This window comes from Arachis duranensis, chromosome 6 (genome assembly GCF_000817695.3).
Source record: "Arachis duranensis cultivar V14167 chromosome 6, aradu.V14167.gnm2.J7QH, whole genome shotgun sequence".
NCBI classification, from domain to species: Eukaryota; Viridiplantae; Streptophyta; class Magnoliopsida; order Fabales; family Fabaceae; genus Arachis; species Arachis duranensis.
Window position 1 is genome coordinate 15253566 of NC_029777.3, and position 25973 is coordinate 15279538.

The 25973-nt window shown below is 34.3% G+C and overlaps 3 protein-coding genes and 1 pseudogene across 4 annotated transcripts in view; 3 read left to right on the forward strand and 1 right to left on the reverse strand.

Moving 5' to 3' along the window:
- Positions 1 to 3446, reverse strand: part of LOC107493068 (protein FAR1-RELATED SEQUENCE 6-like) — a 14639-nt gene extending 11193 nt beyond the window's left edge. Inside the window, exon 1 of the mRNA XM_016114144.1 lies at positions 3331 to 3446. Within this exon, the coding sequence (XP_015969630.1) occupies positions 3331 to 3446 (116 nt within the window). The remainder of the gene's footprint in view (positions 1 to 3330) is intronic.
- A 1285-nt stretch (positions 3447 to 4731) lies between these two features.
- On the forward strand, positions 4732 to 6883 carry LOC107493165 (uncharacterized). 2 transcript variants are annotated; one of them, XM_016114252.3, is made up of 4 exons: positions 4732 to 4964; positions 5259 to 5795; positions 5906 to 6101; positions 6187 to 6883. In XM_016114252.3, the coding sequence occupies exons 2-4, from the start codon at positions 5379 to 5381 to the stop codon at positions 6660 to 6662; spliced, it is 1089 nt and encodes a 362-aa protein (XP_015969738.1). In that variant the 5' UTR covers positions 4732 to 4964; positions 5259 to 5378; the 3' UTR covers positions 6663 to 6883. The 2 variants fall into 2 exon arrangements, with proteins under 2 accessions (XP_015969738.1, XP_052119305.1); XM_052263345.1 differs by lacking the exon at positions 4732 to 4964 and having other exon boundaries at positions 5125 to 5795.
- A 4728-nt stretch (positions 6884 to 11611) lies between these two features.
- LOC107493164 (uncharacterized) lies at positions 11612 to 19497 on the forward strand (annotated as a pseudogene).
- A 224-nt stretch (positions 19498 to 19721) lies between these two features.
- LOC107493159 (histone acetyltransferase GCN5) lies at positions 19722 to 25281 on the forward strand. The gene is made up of 13 exons (XM_016114248.3): positions 19722 to 20570; positions 20933 to 20997; positions 21198 to 21278; positions 21592 to 21663; positions 21959 to 22127; positions 22210 to 22253; positions 22585 to 22684; positions 23113 to 23181; positions 23421 to 23475; positions 24034 to 24149; positions 24570 to 24663; positions 24808 to 24949; positions 25061 to 25281. Exons 1-13 carry the CDS (start codon positions 19974 to 19976, stop codon positions 25122 to 25124), a joined length of 1668 nt encoding a protein of 555 aa, XP_015969734.1. The 5' UTR covers positions 19722 to 19973; the 3' UTR covers positions 25125 to 25281.
- Positions 25282 to 25973: the final 692 nt, after the last annotated feature.

Consider the following 25973-nt stretch of genomic DNA (forward strand, 5'->3'; position numbering starts at 1 on the left):
AATTATAATTATATGACACGGGTGTAATTTTAATTTTAGTCACCGATTATTGGTAAATAAATTTTATTCCAATTATAAATAAAATCTGTTTTTATTGGCAAATAAATTATCTTTAGGTCAACGATTTAATATATGTATAAGTTAATTTTTTGTCAAATATAATGAAAATACAAATAAAGAAATAAAGAATAAAAATAAACTTAATAATATCTGATACTACTTCATTTTATTAAATTATTTAAAAATAGCAAAATTCACAAAAAATAATCGTAATATATAAATTGAGGCAATAATTTAAAATTCTATAATTATAATTTAATCAAATACTAATAGTAAAACCAAATTACCTAAACAATATTGAATCTATTCTAGTCCTTAGTCACGTATAGTATAGAATCATTCTTATAACGACAACCAACTGAAATAACATCGTAAGTTTCAATATTTAGAATTCGTGTAAAATCAAACCATCTTCTTGTTAGATAAGCTTCATCATCCGCTATCCATGCAATGTGGCAAGATATAGAATTATCACACCGTGAAACCAAACTAACTCTTATTCCCCTCAATGGCATTGCATGCATGCAAAAGAAAGCTAGTAATTTCTGAAAAAATTAAAATATGTTAAAAAGTTATTCTAATAATTAACAGTTTAAACTAAGAAAATTTAAATATATTACCAATCATTGAAATTGCATATCTGCATTTGTCACGAATTTAGCAAAACTGATTTATCACGAATTTAGCAAAACTGAACTGAAAATGAGGGAATTCAATTTCATTATGTGCTCCACTTCGAAGATTTTCGGGCAGACGTAAAAAGCATGGAGGGGATAGAACTTGAACTTGCCCTATAAAGTTCCGCGGATGCAATTCCTCAATCAAAAATCGAGCTCCTCCTAAGAAATCTAACTTTAACCACATTCCATTGGGTTGGTCATAATAGGTGAGTAGATCCAACTATCCTTCGGTAAAGTAGAGACTATTGTCTCTTCTTTGAACGCTTACATCCATGTAGTTGGAACCCGAATCAGTGAAGACAACTCGATAAGGTATTTCATGGATGTGATGCATTGTAAATGATTGTGGCAAAAGACAATCGAACTGGAACATTAGACGATAAGAATAACTTAGAGTAACAACAAATAAAAAATTATCAAAAGAATAATATAATAGAATGAATATATAAAAAAATATTATAAAAAATTATAAATTGTACCTTAAAAGGATCAACTTCAATAAAAAATGAAGAATACGTTCTTATTCTATGAAGTAGTAAAAAAAACACTAAATATAAAATTATGAATTGACTCTCAAATTTAGATTCATGTACCACACGAAAACACTATATATAAACTTTAGTAAAACAAAAATAAATATGTAAATTATCTATTATTAAGGTAATTTTTTAATAATGCATTAAATTTTGATTTGATACCATTATAATAAAGATATGTTTCTAAATTAGTATAATTATATATTATTCATTAAATATTAATTACAATATAATTATATTAAAGATATTTTTTTATAAAATAATTTAGAAAATTTATTTGATATACGTGAATCGGGTAACAAAGATTTATTATTATTATTATTACTATTATTGATATTATTATTATCATTAAAATTATTAAAAGTATTTTTAATTGATAATTGATAAGTAGTTTAATAGTGCATTAAATATTGATTTGATATAATTATAATGAAGATATGTTGCTAAATTAGTATAATTATATATTATTCATTTAGTATTAATTACAATATAATTACAATAAAATAATTTAGAATAGAAAAAAATTTTTATTCGTTTTGGAGGGAAAATGGAGGCATGAGAGATCGACACGTCACCTTTAGTAGTTGGAGGAAAACCCAGTTTTAGTATATTAAGTAGATGCAATGGGGTGTTTTATGGAGATGTAACTGCACTCGAGAATTATCAATTTGTTTTTTTTTTCTTTCAAATTAATACTTTTTAAAATTAATTTTCTCTTAGCGTATTTACTTTTCCAATTTATTCCGATGATTTGATTTTCTTTAAAATACCATTTGATATAAACGCATTTCATTTTTGAAAAATTTAAAATAAAATAAAATTACAACTATCTATTATTATTTATTGGATTTGGATCCTCTACTTTAGAGAGTAAAGTGTGATCTTTCACCATTGATTTCATAGGTAGGACCAATAATAAATATAAAAGAGAAACTATTCAAAAATACAAGAAATCAATGGTGAAAGATCACACTTTACTTTTTAAAGTGAAATTCACAATTTTAGAGGATCCAAATCCTTATTTATTAATAGAGTTCAGTTGTTTTTTGTTTGGTAGGGAATGGACTTCAGTTATGATTTTAAGCTAAGTTGCACCAACCTAAAGTTCAATAGATTGGGTTAAATGTCACAGCCCAATAAGGACAAAAATTAAGGTTAGTGTGGATCAAATAATTGGGCCTTACTTTCCCCTAGTTACAACTTACAACCTTGATAATCCAACGGCTGACAGAATATAATTGACACGTGACATAATCACATCCCTTAGTACTACTTAACATCCCCTGTCAACGTCAGATACAATTACACAAACCTTATCCGCTAAACTGCTCCGTTATTTACAGTCACTTTTTCTTAGGAAAAAATAGACAAAAATACACCCGAATTTTTACACGATAGACAGATATACTTTTGAATTTTTTAACGAGTCATTTGCACACATAAATATAAAATTTTGTTGTCAATTCTATCCTTCCGTGACCTGAGTAAATTTTTCGGCGGTAGTGGAGATCAAATGACACGATATTATATGATGTGGCCAATTTAAAGTGATATTGTGAAAAATAGAAATATTCATTATGAAATTTGTTGAAATGAAATTACTGTTCATCCTCTTCTTTCTCTAATCTCTTCGAACCATATGAACCCTAATACAAATGATAATAACAATTTTTTAAACTCCAATCAGAAATCTGCAGGTCCAAATGAGAACACCAAATCCAAAAAACTCATTTGTCTAAAGCAACTAATTTTCAGTTGCAGCCATTGTTCTAGTTCTACTTGCTGATTTTTTTCCCCTGCTTCCGATCAAGCTTGTTCAGATACTCCCATGCTCCAGTATTGATCCGTTGCAGTCTCAACATTGCAGCATCAAATTCTTGAGTTGTGGTGGCTCGACAACACTCCCACACTGTCCTTTTGAGTTGTTTGTCCTTCCATCTCTTTTGTGAAATTATTCCAAATATGCATATTCCAGAAGCGATAATGAACTCCAGGCATAACTTGTTGCATAGGCGGAATTAGACCCTGTTTAATTAATATGTATAAATGCATACCTTTTGTTGGTCACTAATGAAGTTTCAACCATGAACCTTGTAGTTGTCCAAGTCATTGTGTAAATGCTCCAAGAACCATTTCCAGTTATCTCTAGTTTCTGAATCCACCACGGCATAAGCAATTGAAAAAATCTGTTTGTTGGCATCTTGACCTATTACGGTGAGTAGAAGTCTTTCATAGAAGTCTTTTAAGAATGTGCCATCAAGGCCAATGAAAGATCTGCACCCTGTGTTAGGGTTCATATGATTCAAAGAAATTAGAGAAGGAAGAAGATGAACAGTGATTTCATTATTTTTTTTTGTATTTATTTCAATAAATTTCATAATGAATATTTCTATTTTTCACAGTGTCACCTCAAATTGACCACATCATACAATACCGTGCCATCTGGTCTCCACCACCGCCGAAAAATTTACTCAGAGTCACGGAAGGGTAAAATTGACAACGGAGTTTTATATTTATGTGTACAAATGACTCATTAAAAAATTTAGGAGTAGATCTGTCCACCGTGTGAAAATCCGAATGTACTTTGTTCTATTTTTTCCTTTTTCTTATTTTCATTTGTTTATTTATTTTTTTTATTTTCTTTTATAAATGCTACCGTTGCTTTCCTGCAACAGTCCTCCATCTAATTATCACCCGTTTTCACCTCAACCATTCTTTTAATGTTCATCAAAATAATAAATGGCTACATGATTTAAAAATTTAACATTATTCACATATCTAGTTAGACACTTAATTAACCTAAATTAATTCTTCTGGGTCAAGGATGATTTTAACTTTTTTTATTAAGTTTTCTTATTATATACTTATTTATATTTGTATTTTTTTACTATTTTCGCGACCCCCTCGCCTTTTTTATTTTTTGGGCGTAACACTTTTTGTGAACTTACAACTGTGACTGTACACTTTTCTGTGGTTCTGTTTATTTGTTCAATGCTCAACCTCACGCGACAAATCACAGGAACGGTAAGGAATTGTCAATGCAACTGCACAAAGCTTCATAAACACGATATTGACATCGAACCAACCCATATTAACTCTCTTGACACACGGGGGGTAATTCCGTCAATTTAACTAACACCTAACAACCGTTTCGAAATTTTCAGTTACACCTTTCTATCCTGCCATCTTCACCGTCACATGATACGTCCTAGAATGACAAAACAACCCTCGTGCTTATTCTCCCCCCTGGACTCCCTATTAGTCTCCGTGAAAGCTTCCTTACTTATCACGTCAGGGGCATTATCATCATGAAAAATGTAAAGGGGTATTTTTGGAATTACGCTTTACCCGGAGACACAAACCCAAAGTCCGCACTGAAATCCGCCACGTAGGCATGCACGTGGCGATCATCCCCTTTCTCTGGTCGTTGCCTTTAAATAATTCAACACCTTCTGATCTTCACCTTATCCTCTTTCTCATTTCTGCACAAAATCCACCACCACACGCAAAAAAACGAAAAAGACAAACACAAAAACTCTGCCTCGCCGCCGGCGAAACACTCGCCGGAAAACCCGAACAAGTAGCCGTGAGATATGGAAGCTGTGTTGATGGCTCACGACCCCGATGTGTTGAGAAAGAGCCTGACGTTATCGTCGCGTTGCTTGTTGGGGAACCGCAATCGTATATGGTAGAAACCCTAAGCAAAAGCGATTTTACTTAGCAGAGTTTTCAAGTTATTCCATGCTTAATTCCGCAAACCCGAGTCAAATTACTTCTATATAATAATTCCCTTTACAAAACAATTAAAGGGACTTCTCCAATTTTGCCAGAACTGCATTTGCTGAGAAAGAAAAATATAAAAAAGTAAAAAAAAAAAAAGTAGAAAAGCTGTGTTGTTCTGGTTATGTGCAGAATTTTCAGAGATTGAATTTTGCTTTTTACGTTTGTTTTGTCTGCTGATCCCCCAATTTAAAAATCCTAGCTCGGAGTTCAGAAATCTAACTGTGAGGGAGTGTGATTCTGAGTTGAATCAATCGCCATCTACTCATTTTCGTTATCACTATCACCATTCATCTTCTTGTTCATCATCATCATCATCATCATGCCTTTTACAATGAAGATTCAGCCGATTGATTCTGACGTTTGTGAAGAGACGAGGAGGCTGGAGTTGGTGAAGCCGGTGGCCAAGTGGCGGTTGAAGCGGCTCTTCGAGCGCCAGTTCCCCAGCGTTCTGAGGAGCTCGGCGGCGGCGGTGGAGAAGACCGCCGGCGACGATGCGCATTTCGGCAAGGACGTAGCTGGTGCCGATTTGGAACCGAACTCTGTGTGTCTGGCGAGAATGGTGCAGAGTTTCATGGAAGATAATCACGATAATAAGCACCCGGTTTCCGTTAAGTGTTCCCGTAACCGCTGTAACTGCTTCAACGGCAACTGCGACGACAACTCCGACGGTGAATCGGACGCCGGTTTCGGAGAAACTAACCAGCCTTCCTCCAGCGAAGCTCTCGAAATCCTCAAGGTACTGCTGACGTCACAGAACATTAATCGATGATCTTAGAAGCTTATTATGGAATTGCAGTTTGAAAATTCAAAATTGAAACGAGTGTTGGTGGTTGTGGTTTTGGACAGGGTTTGGTGGCGTGTGGCAGCAAGAGCGAGAGGAATCTGTTAGCGGACACAGCGAAGATAGTTGAGAAGAACAAGATAATCTGCAAACGCAAAGACGGCGATTGCAGAAAGCTCGTCACGGAGGCTTTGTTAGCTCTTGGCTACGATGCTGCAATCTGCAAATCTCGCTGGGAGAAAACTCCTTTCTATCCCGCTGGTACTTTCTCTCTCCTTCTCCCAAACTATTTTAGATTCCAATTTGCGAATTGTTAGTATTTATTTCATTTTCATTCTATTTTTAGGGGAATACGAGTACATTGACGTGATAATTGGGAACGAGAGGGTGCTGGTTGACGTTGATTTCAGATCGGAGTTCGAGATTGCTCGCCCGACCAAGGCGTACAAGGCGATCCTTCAAACTGTTCCGTACATATTCGTTGGCAAGTGTGAGCGGTTGCAGAGTATGGTGGCGATTGTGTCCGAGGCGGCGAAGCAGAGCTTGAAGAAGAAGGGAATGCCGGTTCCGCCGTGGAGGAAGGTCGAATACGTCAGAGCGAAATGGCTCTCCCCTCACACGCGAGTTTTTCCCCCTTCCTCGTCGCAAGGGATCAAAAACAACGCGGAGGAAAACCAGGTTTTGGCCGGCGGCGCCGGCGAGTTTAAAGTGAGTCGTTGCGAGTCGGATGAGTCTAATATTGTGATCCAATCCAAACCACCGGAGATAAAGGCTAAGAGCTCGCTCTCTGCTTTGGCTGCTGTGTTAAATGAAACCCCATAAAAATTTTGTATTTTATTTTAATTTTTTTTTATTTTTTTGGAAGTCTTTAATTCTCTGCAGGGATGAGATGAGGATTAAAAATCTTGTATTGTAAAACTGTTAGGGAGCTCTATCCCCTTCTGGTTTTTGTATGTAAGGGATGATGAGTTTCATTTACTACTAATAATAACAACATAATATGAATAAAAATGATGATGGACTGAAGAGGTATTGTTAGAAAATTTTGAGATGATGATTCTTTACTCATAATTGATGCTATGAAACATGAATTGCCTTTTTTTTAGAAGTTTTATATTCCTTGTGTGACGGGTCAATTTGTTTTGATTCTTAATCGTCAGTTCGAATGATATTGGATATTAGATAGTTTGTAAACTACTCATTCTCGTATTTGAAGCTGATTCTTATTCTTTTCTTGAAGAAGAAGAAATTTGGAGGTTAGACTAATAATCTGCGGGAGCAGTGCCTTGAAACATACTCTGAGAAAAGCAAAGAAAATGAATATAGGTTATTTGATAATTTTGAGATGATTTTGGAATAATAAAAAAAAAGAAATGATTGATTTTGGTGATGGTGGTTTCTCAGTTCCGAGTTCTTACTATTCATCATCATGGTATGGCATGAGATTTCTTAGCACAAACAAAATATAGTGGAAAATTCCATGCTGGACGTAGGTAACGAAATATAGACCATCGTTCCCTGAAAACTTTGGAAAAAGTCTAGTATATATTATTTTAATGAGAATAAATTCTATTATTTTTTCTAATAATTTAAAAAGTGCAACCTAGAAAACCATAAACTAATGTTTGTATTAACTTTTACATCAGTAATTCGTAATTTAAAAATCTGACAAATAAACATTGATAACAAACTCTACATAATTTTGAGCACCCTGTGTTACTTGAGCTGCTGAGTGGTGGTTGCCTTGGTTGCACAGAAAATAGTAACGGTGGTCATTGGAACTCTGAACTGTAACCTTCTTTTATATGTATATAAACTCTCCTTTCTCGTTTTCTCAGTTTTGGACAGACAGGCCTCTTTGCTGATGTGAACATTATTTTGTCGTTTTCAAGCGTCGTACGAAACCTTGTGGATCCACATACTGTCTCGGAAATTGCACTCTACTTTCCATTTTATTTTATGCATTTATTCTTTATTTGACTATTCAGGTGCTGACAATACTCTGCCATTCAACAAAATTTGTGCTAACTCCTAACTCTCACTAAAATATATTACCATACTTCTTTACCCAAGAGTTTAATCAAAGCTTGATTTAATGATCGAGTATCTACATCTGAAGATGATTAAAGGATTAATGTCGTTAAGTTCGGTTAAATGTTGATTTTATTCAAGCCAGTAATTATAGGTCTAGGATTATGTTGAAACTTCAAAGTTCAAACCAATATTCAGTGACCGGCAAACTAGGTAAATTAAATAAGATATTTAGATACTACAGTACCTATCTCTCGTTGGTAGAGTGACCTTTAATTTAATACAGTGTTGGTTGCGTCCTTTGAGGATCTCAGCTTTAAGGGGAGGGTTAGAACTGTACATTCACAAAGTAAAACTTTATTTTCAAGTGGTGCGCTGTTACTCGAGAAAGTTTGCAAAGTCCTCTTTTCTTTGGTAGATACTTAGATGAGATGCCACTACCGTTTAAAGCGATATGGGTATATTGAGGGGGCTTTTTAGACTTTTAATTCATAATTCTCATATTTTCAAAGGTGGTAACTTGTGCTAGAATGAGCTTCTCCAATATGTCTTTTCCATCTATTCCGGAAGCCATAGGGCACGTCACGAATGTGAATATATATGTCTAGAAACACTACCGGATTGAATATCCAATTCTTAATATTTTCATTTTTTAAGACGTTATATAACTATGTATAAATTTTATGATTGAGATTAATAGTTAAAATTATTTAAGCACCTAAAACAATAAAAGACTTTGAAATGCTCTTGAATGATCCAAGCTCTTGAGTGCATTCACTCAGCTACTATAGTGATGTATTTTCAATTTTCACACCCCATAGGCATAGAGTATATCGCGGTGAAAGGCTTTTGTATATGTACTTTCTCTATTTCTTTTTGGTCTATCACGTGAAAATTATATCACAGTGAACTTCAGAACCAGTGACTTATATTTTCTTTTTCTTTTTTTTTTTCATTTTTGGTATAGACACGGACACACAGTGATAATAATTTAACAAAATTATGCTGTTTTTCTTTTGGTCAAAACAAAATTGATGTTTAAGTTATGAGATTCAGGCTGATCCAAAAACATAAAATTGGCAATGAGACATGTTGGGCTAATCCCTGTTGTTGGGCCCAGACCAAAAACAGAAGGACATTGTTCATTGTACTAAGCTCTTTCAAGACCAAAAAACACATTCGCATCCAAAAAAAAAGACCAAAAACATTGTACGGAGCTCTTTTGTTTTTTTATTCTATAAACTTTAAATAAAGGGTTAACTACAAAAAATGCCTCGAATTATTCAAACGCTAACAAAAATGCATCCAAATTTTATTATCGACAAAAATATCTTTAAATAATTTAAAAATACAACAAAAATATCTAACAGTAAATATGTATTTTTAAAAAATACCTTAGAGATTAAGTTTTGATGCAATTTTTTTCAAGTATGAGCAGAAAAAATGAGATATTATTATTCTTAAAATTTGGTAATTTTTTGCTGAATATATATATTTTTTGTGAGTTTTTAAAAGTATTATTGGTTGTTAACAAAAAAATTACAAAAAATTATATACTTAACAAAAAATCACCAAATTTTAAGGATAATAATATCTCATTTTTCTAATTATGCTTACAAAAAATCGCATCAAAATTCAATATCTAATGTATTTTTTGAGAAATACATATTTAATGTTAGATAATCTTACAAAAAAAAAAACTAACATTAAATATGTATTTCTCAAAAAATATATTAGAAATTGAATTTTGATGCTATTTTTTACAAACATGATTAGAAAAATGAGATATTATTATTCTTAAAATTTGGTAATTTTTTGTTAAGTATATATATTTTTTGTGATTTTTTAAAAGTATTATTGGTTGTTAACAAAAAAATTATAAAAAATAATATATTTAACGAAAAATCACCAAATTTTAAGAATAATAATATCTCAATTTTATAATTATTCTTGAAGAAAATTGCATCAAAATTCAATCTCTAAGGTATTTTTTAAAAATATATATTTACTGTTGGGTATTTTTGTTGTGTTTTTAAATTATTTAAAGATATTTTTGTTGATAGTAAAATTCGGGTGTATTTTTGTCGGCGTTTAAATAATTCGGAGACGTTTTTGGTGGTTAACCCTTAAATAAAATTCTGATCCGTAATAAATTCGTCATTGATCTGTCCGCTAAAACTAGGAGATACTGTAAAAAAAAGGAAAAACAATCATTTGTACCCATGAACTTTACGAACACGGACAAAAGTACCCATTAAAGAAGGAAACTAATGTTGTATCTATCAAAGATGGATTCTGTACGACAAAAGTACCCGAATCCTAAATTTATGTTAACTTTTTAATAAAATTCCAGAATTACCTCCACTATTATCTTCAACCCTTCCTTTCTTCTTTTCCAAATCTCAAACACCTCCATTGTCTAAAAACCCTAATCTCAATCCCTAAAAACCCCAAATTACCATTTTCCTAACCCTAACCTCAATACCCCTTTCAGCAAATTTCAACCCTCTCTTTATTCTTTTCATCAATTTTACCACCTCTTTCACCAACACCATCATTACCGCCACCGTTACCAACCGTCAGCCTCATCTTCCTACTTCCTCCTTCTCCACTATCACAGCAATAAACAAAAACAACTTCACTCTAACTTTTAATTTTACTTCTCATCATCACTTTTCTAATCTCAAATCCTATCAACACTCTATTACCACCATTACCATCACCACCATTCCTCCATCACTTACAATGTCAGAAGGAGAAGCACCTTTGGATGCTAAAAATTGAAACTTTGGCAAGATTGCTTTGGTGGGGTCGCATGTGAGTAACATAAGAATCTTGCACATGATGGTGGTGATTTGGGAGAGTGAGAAAGTTCAACTTCGTTAATTATATAATAAAATTGTAATTTGTACTGTTGTAAATATAATACCTTTTTCCGTGGAGTCCATGAACTTGAAGTGGATATAGGAGGAGTTGAATCGCACCACAGGATCTTGTGCTGGATTTCGGTTCAGTTTCACTTTTGGAGCTTCTCTATCTAGCGTTGCATGGGAACGAATGGATTGCCTGGTTGTCTTGTTGTTGTCTTTGTCATCGTCAGCGTGAAAAAAAGGCGGCAGTGGTGGTTAGTAGAGTAGTAGAGAATAGAAGGTGGTTAAAGTAGTGGCATTGGAGGTGTTTGAAATTTTGGAAAGAAGAGAGGAGGGGTTGAAGATAAAAGATGTGGGTAATTCTGAAATTTTATTAAAAAGTCAACATAAATTTAGGATTTAGATACTTTTGTCGTACGAAATCCATATTTGATGGATACAACGTTAGTTTCTTTTTTTATTGGGTACTTTTGTCCGCGTTCATAAAGTTTATGGGTATAAATGGTTGTTTTTCCAAAAATAAAGTAGCGGTATCAATTTTTTTTTCTTTTTTACTTTGCCTTTATAAAATATATGATTTTCCTATTCTATGTCTATTGCCTAATATTGGAGATTTTAAATTTGAGATAAGTGATTAATTAGGAAAAAAATAGGTTGTGAAATCACTAATAGAGTAATAGTTATATAAAAGTTCATTTAAGGACAATAACAAGTTCAATTATAAATCTAAGTACTAAAATAAATGTCAAGATTAAAGTGGATACAAACAAAAAATACAAAGAATTCAAAACTTATTTACTCACAAAGGTTAATTTGTATATACTCTATAAACCATAAACATTATTTAAAACCAGAAGAAATAGTGTGACCAATTGAGGCACAATGAACAGGACACGGTTGGCTCCTAAGTCGGAGCATAGTTATAGCAGTGGTCGGTCATGAGAAGACACGACATGACTAAGATCAAAATCCAAAGAGCGAGTCTGAGTCTTCTTCAAATTACCACTTCCTCCTTTCAGATCCCACTTCCCTATTCTTGCCGTTACCTTCAAGTTTCAACGCCACCCCTTTCAATTTTCAACCCCATCCCAATGTTTCTCTCTCTCCTCATTCTTCCTTCTTCCACCACATTTGCCGCATAACAAACCCCAAGCTACTCTCTTTCTCCCATTTTCATCTCTCTACTCCTTCATGGACACCCTTCTCTCATCTCTTCTATTCTTTCTCTCCCTCTTTTCAATTGGGTCCTCGCAGATTCAGAATTTTCAACAGGCGTAAGTCTTTCTTTCTCTCTAACTTTCTAATGGCATGTTTAGTTTCGAGATCTGGTGGCTATTGCCTCTTGAAAAGATACAAAAAGCTTTGATCTTTATGCTTCTTGTTTTGCAAAAGCTCAACTTTGTGATGCTTTGGATCCTATCAATGCGTTTTATTCCCTGATTTCGTCATTGGGTGATGTTGGCATTCACCTTCATTTCGTCTATGCTAACTGGTCTGAACCATGCTTCTATAATACATATCTACTTAGGTGGTTGTACTTGGACATAGTTTGAGCCAATATATCAGACTTAGTTGCTGCAGTTGGGAGTGAATGTCACTTCTAATGCATTGGTTTCAGCAATGGCCGTGGCTGAAAATTTCTAAAGAATTATTTTACATAATTTCTTTTTAGTTTTTCGTTACTTCTGGATTATTGATTGTGCTGTTTAGGTTGTTTAGACATTCAAATCTTGTTACTTATAGATTTTTCTTATATGGATTGAAATTTTTTTCTCTGTCAATTGGGAAGTTTCATTTTGGTATGTCGAGAAAAAGATAAGTTGTGAATTTTTTGGACACAAGAAGCTTGTTTTTGCGAGCAATACACATAGGGTTAGTTATTATTCTTGAACTCTTGATGACACTATCCTGAATAGTTCAAAATTGGCAATATGAATAAATAGGGAGACACTATAGACTTATGGCCACAAGAATGATAGAAATGTCAAAGCCATACTTTATCTTGGTCATATGTATACTTAGTATGGAATTGTCTTTACCTTGAGAGTGGTGCCAAAATGTATCTTTTATTTGTTTGAAGGCTGAGCTTATGTAATCAACTCATTTTGGGACTAAGATGCTTTTATTGCCATAACAACAAACAACCCTGTTCTTTTTCTCCTGTTGTATTCATTGTTGTTTTGTTCTCCTTCTAGTGGCTATTGTATGACTGAGTTTCTTCTGTTTGTTATGAAGAACATTTCACCTTAATAATCTCCTGATGTTGTAAGCTACCCTTATTCTTACCCAATATTTGTGTACAGGTTTCCCATTGTGGAGCCTGATCCTGGTCATACAAAACTTAGACTTTCAAGAGAAGGTTTGGAGGCTATTGAGAGAATAACAAACCCCATTGCATCCGTGGCAGTAAGCTTGTGTTTGTTAAATGAACTAGTGAAGGTTTTCGTGTTGTTTGGGTTGATAATGATATGGACTGGTTTTAGGCGTAGTGATTGGCTAATATCATGTTGATTATCATTTTCCATGCTGACCAATCATCTTTCCCTGACTTTATTTCTGATTGATAGTCGAGAAATTGCTAGTTACAAGGTTCGAAAACATATTTTGAATAAATTTGTCTTCTGTAAATATTGTCATGTGATGTGTTTTCAGGATTTGGAACATATAAGTCCACCAATACAAAGTATTCTGTTCTACCCCTAAGGACAAGACAGGAAAACCTCATAAAAGAGAGGAGTTGGATTTTTTGAAAATTTGGGACTTAAAAAAAAACCAGAGTTGATTGCTCTTTTTGTTTTTCCTATAATTTTGCATCTGGATTTGCTTTCTCAAATGTTGTCATTTTCTTCACTTTCTCTTTAAAAGGATTTCTGGATAGTTTCGACTTTCGAAGTTGGAGATAAGTGTTTGTCTAAGTTCAGGAACAAAGTCTTATTATTTGGAAATTGGTACTTCGTTCATGATCTAATGAAGGAAGCTTGCACATTACTGTATAAGTGGTGTTAGTTCCCTGTGGGTTTTATATTAGTTTATGGTTGTTTTGTCAGGTGATTGGACCGTATCGCTCTGGAAAATCTTTCTTGCTTAATCAACTTCTTTCTCTTTCTTGTTATGAAGGTGCATCTTTTATTGCTGCTAGAATTTTATTCCTCATTATTTACATTTTAGGAATTCGACAGCTTCTAAGAATGTAATATTAACTGTTTTGATTGTTTTGTTAGGTTTTGGTGTTGGGCACATGCGTGATACCAAGACAAAAGGTGAATGGGGATTGATATTTTTTCACATGGTTATCCTTAATTGGATTTAGATACGATCTTTCTCAAATATTTATTCTCTTTTGGCCCATGCTATACAGGAATATGGATTTGGGGAACCCCAATAGAGTTGGATATTGATGGAGTAAAAACTTCCGTATTTTACCTTGATACAGAAGGATTTGAAAGTGTTGGAAAATCAAATGTATATGATGATCGGTAACTCCTGTTTGATCATAAGCACTGCAATTTATGTTGGTAGTCGTATGTTATTTTTTCAGTTGGCCTTTTCTTATGTCTTCCTTTTGCAGGATATTTGCTCTGGCAACTGTCATGAGTTCCGTGCTTATCTATAATCTGCCTGAGACGGTTAGTTATCATTCTCCCCTCCCTGTCAGTGAAAATTGAAAGTTAATATTATTGCTTTTAGAAAATGGCAATATCCTTTTAAAGCAACTTGATTGCATGTGCTTGTTTAATGGTATCAACTTTCTATTACTAGCTATAGGCTGAACAAACTTGATGCCTTCAACCACTAATGTTTCATTTTGTTTGTTTGTTCATTTTTCCTGATACCCTGCTAAAATGTTTTCATTTTTATGCATTAAGATACGCGAAGCTGACATTTCTCGGCTCTCTTTTGCGGTTGAGCTTGCTGAAGAATTTTATGGGAGGTTAGCAACCTAATGCCCTTTTCTTCTCTACTATATCATTTGGATTATCAATTTCTCTCTTGCTATCCTTTTTAATACTGCTTTATGGCCTTTTCCTGTGACTATTGCAGTTACTAACTTGTTTTTCTTTTTATTTGAAATTTCAACATATTATAATCGGCAATGTCCATGTGTTGGAACAGAGTGAAGGTGCTCCAATTACATTATTACTCTCCCCATTTTGCGACGTCACTGTCGTTTATGAACTTTCTCGTTGCTATTTTTTTTTAATTTTTTTTTAAATGGTTTATTGTTTTGTAGGGCCAAGATGTTGCATTTGAACCTGCTAAGCTCTTGTGGCTTATACAACGTGATTTTTTGCGTAAGTTAAATACTAGCTATGTTCGTACCTACAACTTGTCCGCTCCCTTTTCTATCCTGAGGTCTGCTCTTTTGTTTAGTCTACTGCCTATGATCAGAATAAAATTGTTTTTGGTCACTGAGGATTCTAGGCACTGCTGCTCTGCAACTACCTTTGTCCATCATGCACTCTCAATCCTATACTAATATTTTCCTTACTTAATGCAGAAGGGAAGTCAGTGCAACAAATGGTGGAAGAAGCTCTTCGAAGAGTCCCCAATGTCAATGGTTAGTACTATTGGTTGTACCTGTGACTAAAATTAACTTTATTCACTGTATAACTTTTACATTTTCTTAAGGAGGATTTTCTGATGGTTAGCTATTTGCTTGTTATTAAATTGCAGGGGACAAAAATATTGATATGGTATCTTTCTCATCTGGCCTTGAATTTCAATGTATCAAATATCATGAGATGTTACTAATCTGGAACTGAATGTTTAAACAAAAATTCACATCATCAGGTCAATCAGATACGGGACTCATTGGCTATAATGGGTGACAATAGTACTGCTTTTAGCTTACCACAAGTATGTATCTTGGCTTACTTTTTAAATACTTGTTTTTTAATACCATATGAACCTTTTTATTATATGGATTTCTATCCTGAATTAAATTATGTGGAATTTTGGGTGTATGGAGCTGTGTTATTTCGCAAATCATGTCAAAATGTAACTACTGTCTTGATTTCTGCGTTTTTAGATGAGTTTTAATGATGTCAATGTGACAATGTATGTAGCAAAGCCTATTCTTAGAGTCATATGAATACAATGGAAGAGAGAAATACTTCTCGTGTTATACAAATTGCTATGTTGTCTGATTTCATGATTCTTCTTTTCAAGCTGGATTTCATGATATTGTCATACTGGATGGACCATTTCTTCACAACAGAAGCCTTTTATCTTCTTCTGGAGGAAGAAATATTGAACTTTTCAGTTCCATTATCAAACTTTGGGATTTTGAGGGAACCTCATCCTTTTTATGCTGCACCTGACCTGTATTAGTTATTATAACTAATCTATCACAAATTAAAATTGGCCAGTGTTAGTAATAGGTACATGCCCATTTTTCTTCTCCATTGTTTCACATTATGTCACCTTCTGTTATTTGTATCTTTGGTTATTTGGCAATCCATCTTGATTTCATGAAGAATGTGATCGAGTCTTTGGACTACTTTGTCTTATGCAAGAACTACAGTTTTAATGAATTCAATCTTTATTTCAAGCAAGAGTTATCTGTGTTTGTTTTTCTTGCATCTCTAATCGACCTGCCTGTCACCTATGTATGCAATATGCCTTCGTATGTTTTATATTACTTGATGAAAACTTTTGCTATGTTAAAATGTAATTGATGTTTGTCGTAAACACTGCATTGGTTGGCCTTGCTGATTATCTAAATTGGACTTTAAACAGCCGCATCTCCAGCGGACAAAGCTCTGTGATATGAAGGATGGGGACCTTTGTTTCCTTCCTGGAGCAGGTACTCGGTTGCCTACATGAATGATTCATTGTACTTATATGCAAGCTATTCACTCATATATTGTCCTGTTTTCCGTATATCTGGTTAAAGTTTCTTGAGAGATTAAAAATATGTTTTGAAAAAATATTGGAACTTTCTATGAAGTTCAACTTTTTGAGATTAATCAGGCAGCATGTATTGATTAGAAAAACACAAGTAGAACCAAATGAGTTTATGCTCTTCAAAGTTACTATAAATGGAAAGTAGGGAAAATGTTATTACTTCATTTCTTAGTAATTCTTTGATCTTGAAGTTTAGTTAAAGTGCATATTATTTTACTGTTTTTCCAAAACTAGTAAATATTTAGGTAAAGCAGTTTTCTCTCCTGTAATAAATTTGGTACCTCTATCTGCTTAAACTTTTGGGTTAAAGTAGTTTCATGACATAGTACAAGAATTTCTATGACCAAAAAGGTTTCAAGTTTAATCTTTGTTGACTCCCAACATAATGAATTCAACATAAGGCAAATAAAAATAGAGAAAAAAGGGCTATACAAAAATTCATGCAAACCAAAAGAGGTTCTTGCGTGAGGGAGCGTGTAAGATATATCCATTCATATACTTCTACAGTTTCTACTTTAAGTTTAAGCTTTTAGGATAAGTGGTTTCATGATACATACTTTCTATTTTGTCCTTCTGCCTTTTCTCCCTTCTTCTGTAACAAATATTCTTATATCATCTCTAATATAGTCAGAATGAGGGTAATAATGACACAACTATAATAACATAATAACTTATTGAATTTTGTGAATTTGTTATGTCTATCTCCATTAAACTGCAATGATTTTTGAGTTTCAAATTTAGATACTTGAAGCCTTGAACAAAGGAGAGATCCCATCGACTGGTTCTCTTGTGGAGATTTTCAACAAGGAAATTCTTGAAAGATGTCTTAAATTATACAGTGAAAGGATGGGAAAATTGCAACTACCTCTTCCAGAGGGATCTCTGCAACAGTCCCATGATAACTCCAGAGGTGAAGCCATGCGATCCTTTGATCAGCAACATTTTGGTCATCACCATGCTAAGAAATCAGTGACACAACTGGATGAAGAAATACAGAAGGTATTTCTTGAATATTTATAGTATATTTGAAAAATGAAATTGGCTTATTGGAATTTTTTTAGATAAAAGAATAATTTTCTGAACAAGAGAAGAGAATGGAGGACAAGAGATCCTCATGTAAAAGGAAACCAATGAAAGAAGACATTAAAGAGCAAAACTTTCCAATTTCTTGTCCTGTTTGAGGGTGAAATTCCCTCTAAAAATGTCATGTGCTTTGAATAAAAATAGTGTGACTTAACTAGCAGGTAAAAATCGTAGCCAAAGATAGTAGAACTATTCCTCTTTTAAGGTTTTTGTTTTGAGGCATTCTGGTTCAAAAGTCAGTAAGTAGCAAGAATGAAAAGCGTCTATTATGTTGGATTTATGTCTACAAAGCTTCAAACTTAAAGCATCAATACTTTTGCAACTTCTTTTGTTATCTTATGAAAAAGTTTTGCCAAGCTGGTAGGTTTCTCTTTACTGCAGTGACTGTTAAAAAAAACGAAGGAGATTCCCTTGATTTGTTAATAAATGGTTATTTGCTCTCTTTATCTAGTTTCATCTTGGATTTTAATCTGATAATTTCAAGCACATATTTACTCTGAACAATTAATACTTATGAAGGACAATTCTGCAGGTATATAGGAATGTCATTTTAAAAAATGAATACCAATCTTCAAAGCTATGCGAGGCATTGTACACCAATTGCGAGGACATGATGGATCGGCTTCAGGTTCTCAGACTACCTTCCATGGCAAAGTTTAATGCGGGATTGCAGAAATGCAATCATAGTTTTGAGCACGAGTGTGTCGGACCGTCGAAAACAAACTACGAGCAGCGCATGATGAAGGTCTGTTATCATAATTGCATTTTTCTGTCAACTTGTATTCTACCATATCATGGGGCATAATCTTTATAATTTCTTTTTCAATTTTTGCAGATGTTGGGGAAATCTAAGTCTCAATTTATAAAGGATTATAACCAAAGGCTTTTTAATTGGTTGGTGGCCTTCTCCCTCGTCATGGTCGTGATTGGCCGCTTTATTATAAAGTTCATTTTGATCGAAATGGGAGCATGGTTACTTTTTATATTTCTCGAGACCTACACAAGGATGTTTTGGTCAGCAGAGTCACTGTACTATAATCCAGTTTGGCATTTTATAGTTGCAACATGGGAAACTCTTGTTTATAGCCCAGTTCTTGATCTTGACAGGTAATTCAACTGTTTTGCATATTGATGCATCTGATATAAGTTGAAAGCTTTTAATGTTGCTGGTTTTGACATATAATAAGAACCAATAGACTTAAGGCTCAGTTCTGTTTTATTCTTTTTCTCATTCAAGATTTCTTAATATAAAGTATTGACCGATGATGCATGATCATTTTGTTGATTGAAACAGATGGGCTATTCCCCTTGGTGTAATTGTGTCCTTATTCGTTCTTTATTGGCGTTGTTATGGGAAAAGGAAACATGGATCACGGTGGATACTACCTTTATATAGCAACAACAAGAACGGCCGGAGTCGACCAAGATCAGATTAGAAGCTATGGTAATTGCAGTTGCAGCCGAGCTTCGAGAATTCGGTATGCTTCTCGTTGCGAGCTTTTCTCTTTTTGAAACATGGAGCCCGCACACGATGAGAAGTTCTTTTGCAAAGTGTAAAGTAAAAAAAGATGATCCCAGGATGATTGATCTCTGCAGCAGCTTCTGTAATGGCACGTTCAAAAGAGTTGTTATTTGCTGCAACAGCATGTTAATTATTTATTTCAGATTATAGTAGAGTAAATTGGATTTGTGGCACCAATCATGTATTAAACTGTAAAATTAAAGCAAGAGAGGAAATACAAGTTGATTCTTTATTCTTTTTGTTGGTGACTGGTGAGATATATGACTGAAGAAATTACCTTCCTGGTATCCATGAATTTTTGCATAGTTGATTGAACTTACCAATTATGGATATTCCCATTTTAAAAAATATATGCATTTACTTGAACATCGAATTTTAAGTCGAAGTGAAATGTGCAAGAAAACAACTACTAAACCCTCAGTATTAAGAAAAACTAGATATTAAAATAAGAGAGGATAAGATTAGATTAAATTAAGATATAAACATGCCTGACATTGATGGAAGACTAGTTACTAGTACGACGATTATAACTATCTCGGACAAAAACCTACGGTGTTCTCCTCCTCGTCGTTAATCTCTCTCCGACCACCTGGAAAAAGGAAAAGAAAAAAAAAACCGCGAAACACAGGGAGCTCTCGTTCCCCTAAATTCAAAACCCTAAAACTTCGATCTCAATCAATTTTCGCAATTGATCGCCAAAAGAGAAAACACAAAAAGGGAATGGACACCCACTCCTCTCACGGCGCTGGGCCCCTCCGTTCCCGGAGCTCGCAGTCCCCTTCTCCCTCTCACTCGGCCTCCGCCTCCGCCACCTCTTCCATCCACAAGCGCAAGCTCGCGTCTGAAGACCACGCGCCACCCTTTCCCCCTTCCTCCTTCTCCGCCGAGACCCGCGACGGCGCTCTCACTTCCAACGACGACCTCGAGAGCATCTCCGCCCGCGGCGCAGACTCGGATTCCGACGCTGACGACTCCGAGGACGCAGTCGTCGACGACGACGAGGACGACTACGACAATGACTCCTCCATGCGCAACTTCACCGCCGCCAGGCTTGACGGAAGCGCTGGTGCCGGTGGAGCCTCCGCACCGCGCAACACCAAGCTCAAGACCGAAAACTCAGTCACCGTGAAGATTGAGAGCTCCGACGGTGTCAACAAGGACGCTGGCGTAGCTGGAAATTCCGCCGCCGTGGGCACAGTTGCCACCGCCGGATCCGTCCCAGGTATCGTGGTGAAGGAAGATGTTAGCAAGATATTTACGGATAATTTGCAGACCAGTGGAGCTTACAGTGCGAGAGAAGAGAGTCTGAAGAAAGAGGTAAAGCAAATTCAACTTGTTAAAGAAATTCATACAAAAGAGAAACACAGTTTGACATTGATTATGTATATTGTGTTTGAATTTCAGAATTGTTCTTGAAATTCATACAATATTTAAATAGTGCATTGTTAGGAATGGTTACTGAAAGTGAATAGTACTAGTATGAACTGCTTTGCTTCAAGGTAATATGAGAGTTTTACATTTTCTTATTATTTGTTCTCGTTTTCTTCTGCCCTTATATATATATATATATTTTTTTTTTTTTTTACTCTTCCTTCCCTGCTATGAAGTGACATAGATGAATCGTTACACACTAACTTGAGGTTAGTGGTTGTGTGATATAATCATTTGAAATCTTTCAGGAGGAAGCGGGAAGGCTCAAATTTGTGTGCTACTCAAATGACGGTGTTGATGAGCATATGGTTTGGTACTGCTTCTAAGACATTTTTCTGCGTTGTTCTTATATGTTAGTATATGGTAGCTTACTGTTTACCACTTATAACTTATGCATTACCATAGCAACTATCTGATGAGTTTCAATTCAGAGTTTTTTATCCCCTTTCTCTAATGAGCAAAGTAATGGTTAATGATGCTGAGTTTGGCCCTTGCTTTTGTTATGTTCTTTAGGTTAATAGGATTGAAGAATATATTTGCTAGGCAACTTCCCAATATGCCAAAGGAGTACATTGTCCGACTTGTTATGGATAGGTAATGCCAATCAGTAATTTTTGGTACCTTCAATACTTACTTTCTCACGGGGAGCTTACATCAGCCTTCTTGTGTTTGTGTTTGTTCGGAGTTTTGTGAAAAATTACTTGTTTGCGCCTCTGCAACCCAAACAATAATGAACAAGGACATGAAGAGCATGAATCCTACATCTAATTGTATCTGAGATTTCTCTTTGCACAGAAGTTCTTATAAATAAATCTCCCTAGGCTATTAAAAAAAAAAAAAACTCCCCATGTTATCTTTGAATGTCTCTCTTTATGTTGTTTACAATCTGTTTATGTTGGGTTTGCAGGAGCCATAAGTCTGTAATGGTTATAAGGCGGAATCATGTTGTTGGAGGCATTACATATCGGCCATATGTAAGGTAATCATTTTCTCGATATCTTTTATTCATTATTTATTATTTTCCCCCTATTTCATATTCTAGCTTTCTATTATTTTATTTTGTAGGTCTCAGAAATTTTCAATATTTGCTTCATTATTTTGTTATTGTTATTTTTGTTTTATCACGCTGAAAAATGAAGGTTTACAAAACCTATGATCAAAGGTTACATATGCCATCTAGTATGTTTTTTACATTGGATTGGTTGATGTATTAAATAGATATTTTAAAATACTTCTTCATTGCCTTTTTTTTAAATATGCTCTATGGATGACAGCCAGAAGTTTGGTGAGATAGCCTTTTGTGCAATTACAGCTGATGAGCAAGTAAAAGGTTATGGTACTAGATTGATGAATCACTTAAAACAGCATGCACGTGATGTAGATGGGCTGACACATTTTTTAACTTATGCTGACAACAATGCTGTTGGATACTTTATCAAACAGGTCTGGTTATCCACATTTAAGATCTGCATCGTCGGTATCTGTTGCTTCTTATGTACGGATGTTTGTTTGTGCATGTTTTCAGGGATTTACGAAGGAGATTCACTTGGAGAAAGATAGATGGCAAGGGTATGGTTATGCTCAATCTTAATTCTTTTGTCCTAAATCTATGAGCAGCTCTTACCACTAGTCCCTCAATTTCATTTTTTAGGAAAATGAAAAAGAAAAAAGGTATTTTCCGGAAGAATGAGAAACTGTATTTATATAATGTTACATATGTGTTTGGTTGTTAGGAGTGTTGGACTACAAAGCTCCAATTATGGAGACTTGAAATGACTTTTAATTCTGATTTTTTTAAAACCTCATTGAATAGTATTTTCATATTTCATTACTTATTTAATTTGTTGTATTCTTGTATACTATCTATGAGAATTCTCAACAGTAATTAATGTGATTTCAGGTATATAAAAGACTATGATGGAGGAATTCTCATGGAATGCAAGATTGATCCAAAGCTCCCTTATATCGATCTATCAACAATGATTCGTCGTCAACGACAGGTAGTTTTTAATTTTTTGAAGGAACTTATTATATAAGGTGTTCTACTTTGTTAATTGCATTCCTAACAGACTTCATACACAGTAAAAAGTGGTTTTAAACTTTGACAAGGGATATTTTATCTAATTGTCATGTTCTCTTAATTCACAAAGTGAGGTAAGGGTGGATCCACCCTTACCTGTTCACTTTATATACAAGCTCCATTTAGAGGAGCATAAAATGAGGCCTCAATTGTGCAAACACTAGATTTTTTACTCCGACCCTTACTTAGTGACCATGCATGCTGTGTTTCTGTCAATTATTTTTTCTTTTATCATCTTTGTATCTATCTAATGAGTAACTTCTGGAGGAGTTGGTTATTTTTAATTATTTTTCATTCATTTTTAACATTTTAGTCTTCCTCAGCTCATGATATGTTCTAAAATGGCAGGCTATTGATGAAAAGATCAGAGAGTTGTCAAATTGTCACATTGTTTATGCTGGCATTGATTTTCAGAAGGTATAAGACACTATCAATTTTCCATGTACCCTCATTCTTTTATGGTGTTCTAAGTTTTCTCCAGTTGTAAATTCTGTTAACGGGAGAGTATTATCAGTTCAATCATGATTGCATTTTGACGTAATTTATGCATGCATTGCTATTCATTGTGCCTGTATACCAAGGAATTGGGCAGATAATCATTTTTCCTATGTACCCTCATTCTTTTTTGCAACTATTCTGACCAACACAACATGCAGAAAGAAGCTGGAATTCCTAAAAAAATTGTCAAAGTTGAGGACATCCCTGGATTGAGTAAGTGCTTAATTTCAATATATATATACTGTTGTGGACTTGTGGTATATCCTATCTTCAAAGGCAGGATGGTGTAGGGTTAACTTTTCTTCATATAATGAGATGTCCACCTCTATGTTGACTGCTAAAGGCACTGAACTATTTTACTTTGTTTCTTTGTCTCGTGTTAGCCAGTGGTCAAAATGTTAGTTATAGGTTCAACTTATCAAGTTTCCTAATTAAGGAAAGGAAAGAAACTCTCTTCCGTGGCCTGGGAATTAAAAGTTAAAGGAGGTTATTTCCGTCTGTTTACTTAAGCAACGTATACCCTGTTATCCCAAAAGTCAATGAGGAAGAATGGAAACAGTTCCCTTTCATTTCTTGTTTTCCCCCATCTTAAATCATCAAACAAACTTTTCATTCTTCCTTGCTCATCTTTGCCTCCCATCTAAGCTGAGCATATTGTGAAAATTTGACCAGGATGTTGTTATGACTTATGAGTGAAATACTTTATTTTCGCATGATTTGTCTTTAATTTTCTGATTGATATTTATGGTCAATTCTTGAATGCAATAACAGGAGAGGCTGGTTGGACCCCTGATCAGTGGGGTCATTCAAGATTCAGACTAAGCAACGCTACAGACAATGCTACAAATATGAAGCATTTGACAGCGTATATGCGTTCCCTTCTGAAGGCAAGCTGCTTGGATATCCTTCAGATTTGATTTTAGTTTTCATTCATTTTCATTTCGATTTCAGTATGAACTGAAAATGCAGCAGATATTTCCTAAATGGTTTCATACATGATATCATAGTTTCTACCACCAAAAGGTCTATAGTTTGATTCTTATTACCTAAAAGAAATTAGTTCAGCATAAGGCAAACTAAAAAGAAGGAAGGCCTATGCAAAATCACACTTTAGTCTAAAAGAGGCTCTTGCTTGAGAGGTTTGTTAGAGATATGATTATTTGTGTGTTTCTGTCTATCAGTTTAAACTTTTGGAATAAGTGATTTCATAACATTGGCTATAATGACATGTGAAGGCAATGCATGATAGTAGAAATAGTACATTGATGAGAATCCAATTCTTGTATAACCTGATTTCTTTGGTACAGTCAATGCATGATCATACTGATGCTTGGCCATTCAAGGAACCAGTTGATGCACGAGATGTTCCTGATTATTATGACATAATTAAAGATCCAATAGGTAAGAAGGATCTGTATATTTCATGTTAAATTCGTCTAGAATCAAGATTACTGCTTAAATTAATTTAGTTAGAGAACTCATAGCAATCTGCCATTCTGAAAAGTCTTGTTGTCTTACTATGTTGGCAATGTAATGTGAGTGCAGATCTGAAGACAATGACTAAGAGGGTGGAATCAGAACAATATTATGTGACATTTGAGATGTTTGTTGCTGATGTGAAGAGAATGTTTCAGAATGCACGCACATATAACTCTCCTGAAACCATATATTACAAATGTGCTACAAGGCATGCTACTTTAACCACCACCTATTGCTGTGTTTTTCACCTAAGAAATGTGTGATTTTACTTTCTTTTTTCTTTTTTAGCCTTAGATTAACAGGTAGATTTCTTATGCAGGTTAGAATTACATTTTCAGAGTAAAGTGACATCTGGTGTCCAATCTGGTACCAAAATTCAGTAGGGATGCAGTATGCACATACAAAAATTGGATAAAATCATATCCCTTATTCTATGATGTAATCATGTTTATTAAGAGTAATTCTCCATATCCAAGCAATTTTACATTTAAGTTCATCCAAGTGATTTGAGTTACGCGTTTCTTTTTTCCGTTTTCTTCCCCTCTTGTGCTTCTTCTCTTCCTCCTCCTTTTTTATTATTTTTCAATTTCGTTATCGTCATCACCAACAACACCTCTTCTTCCTCCTTTTTCTCCTATTAGAATTTCGTCTCTTTCTTTTTCATCCTTCTCCTCTATCATCATCATCATCATTATAATCATCATCGTTATGGTCATTGTCTTCTTTTAATATGTATTGTCATTATCATTATCATCGAATTTGAATTTATATAATGAACAATTTTTGGTTCATTTGATATTATACAATGGTTTCGTTTTGAGCTAATTTTCAGTTCATTCAAGACGCAAGGGTTTTTGAATTCGAATTTATATAATGGACCATTTTCTGTTCATTTGGTATTATATAATAGTTTCGTTTTGATAATATTTTCGGTTCATTCGATTACTACAGAGAATCAGAGTCAATAAAAATGTTAGCAAAAATGTTGGTGTTGTTAGTGATGATGATAATGATGATGGAGGAGGAAGAAAAAAAATGAAGGAGGAGATTAAAGAAATTCAAATAAAAAGGAAATAGGATGAGGAGGACATGGATGTGGTAGTATGGTGGTGATGACGATGACGATAATAAAAAATGATTTGAATCCTCTAAAGTTTGAATTTCACTTTAGAGAGGAAAGTGTGATCTTCTACCCTTGAATAGTTTCTCTTTCATATTTATTATTTGTCCTA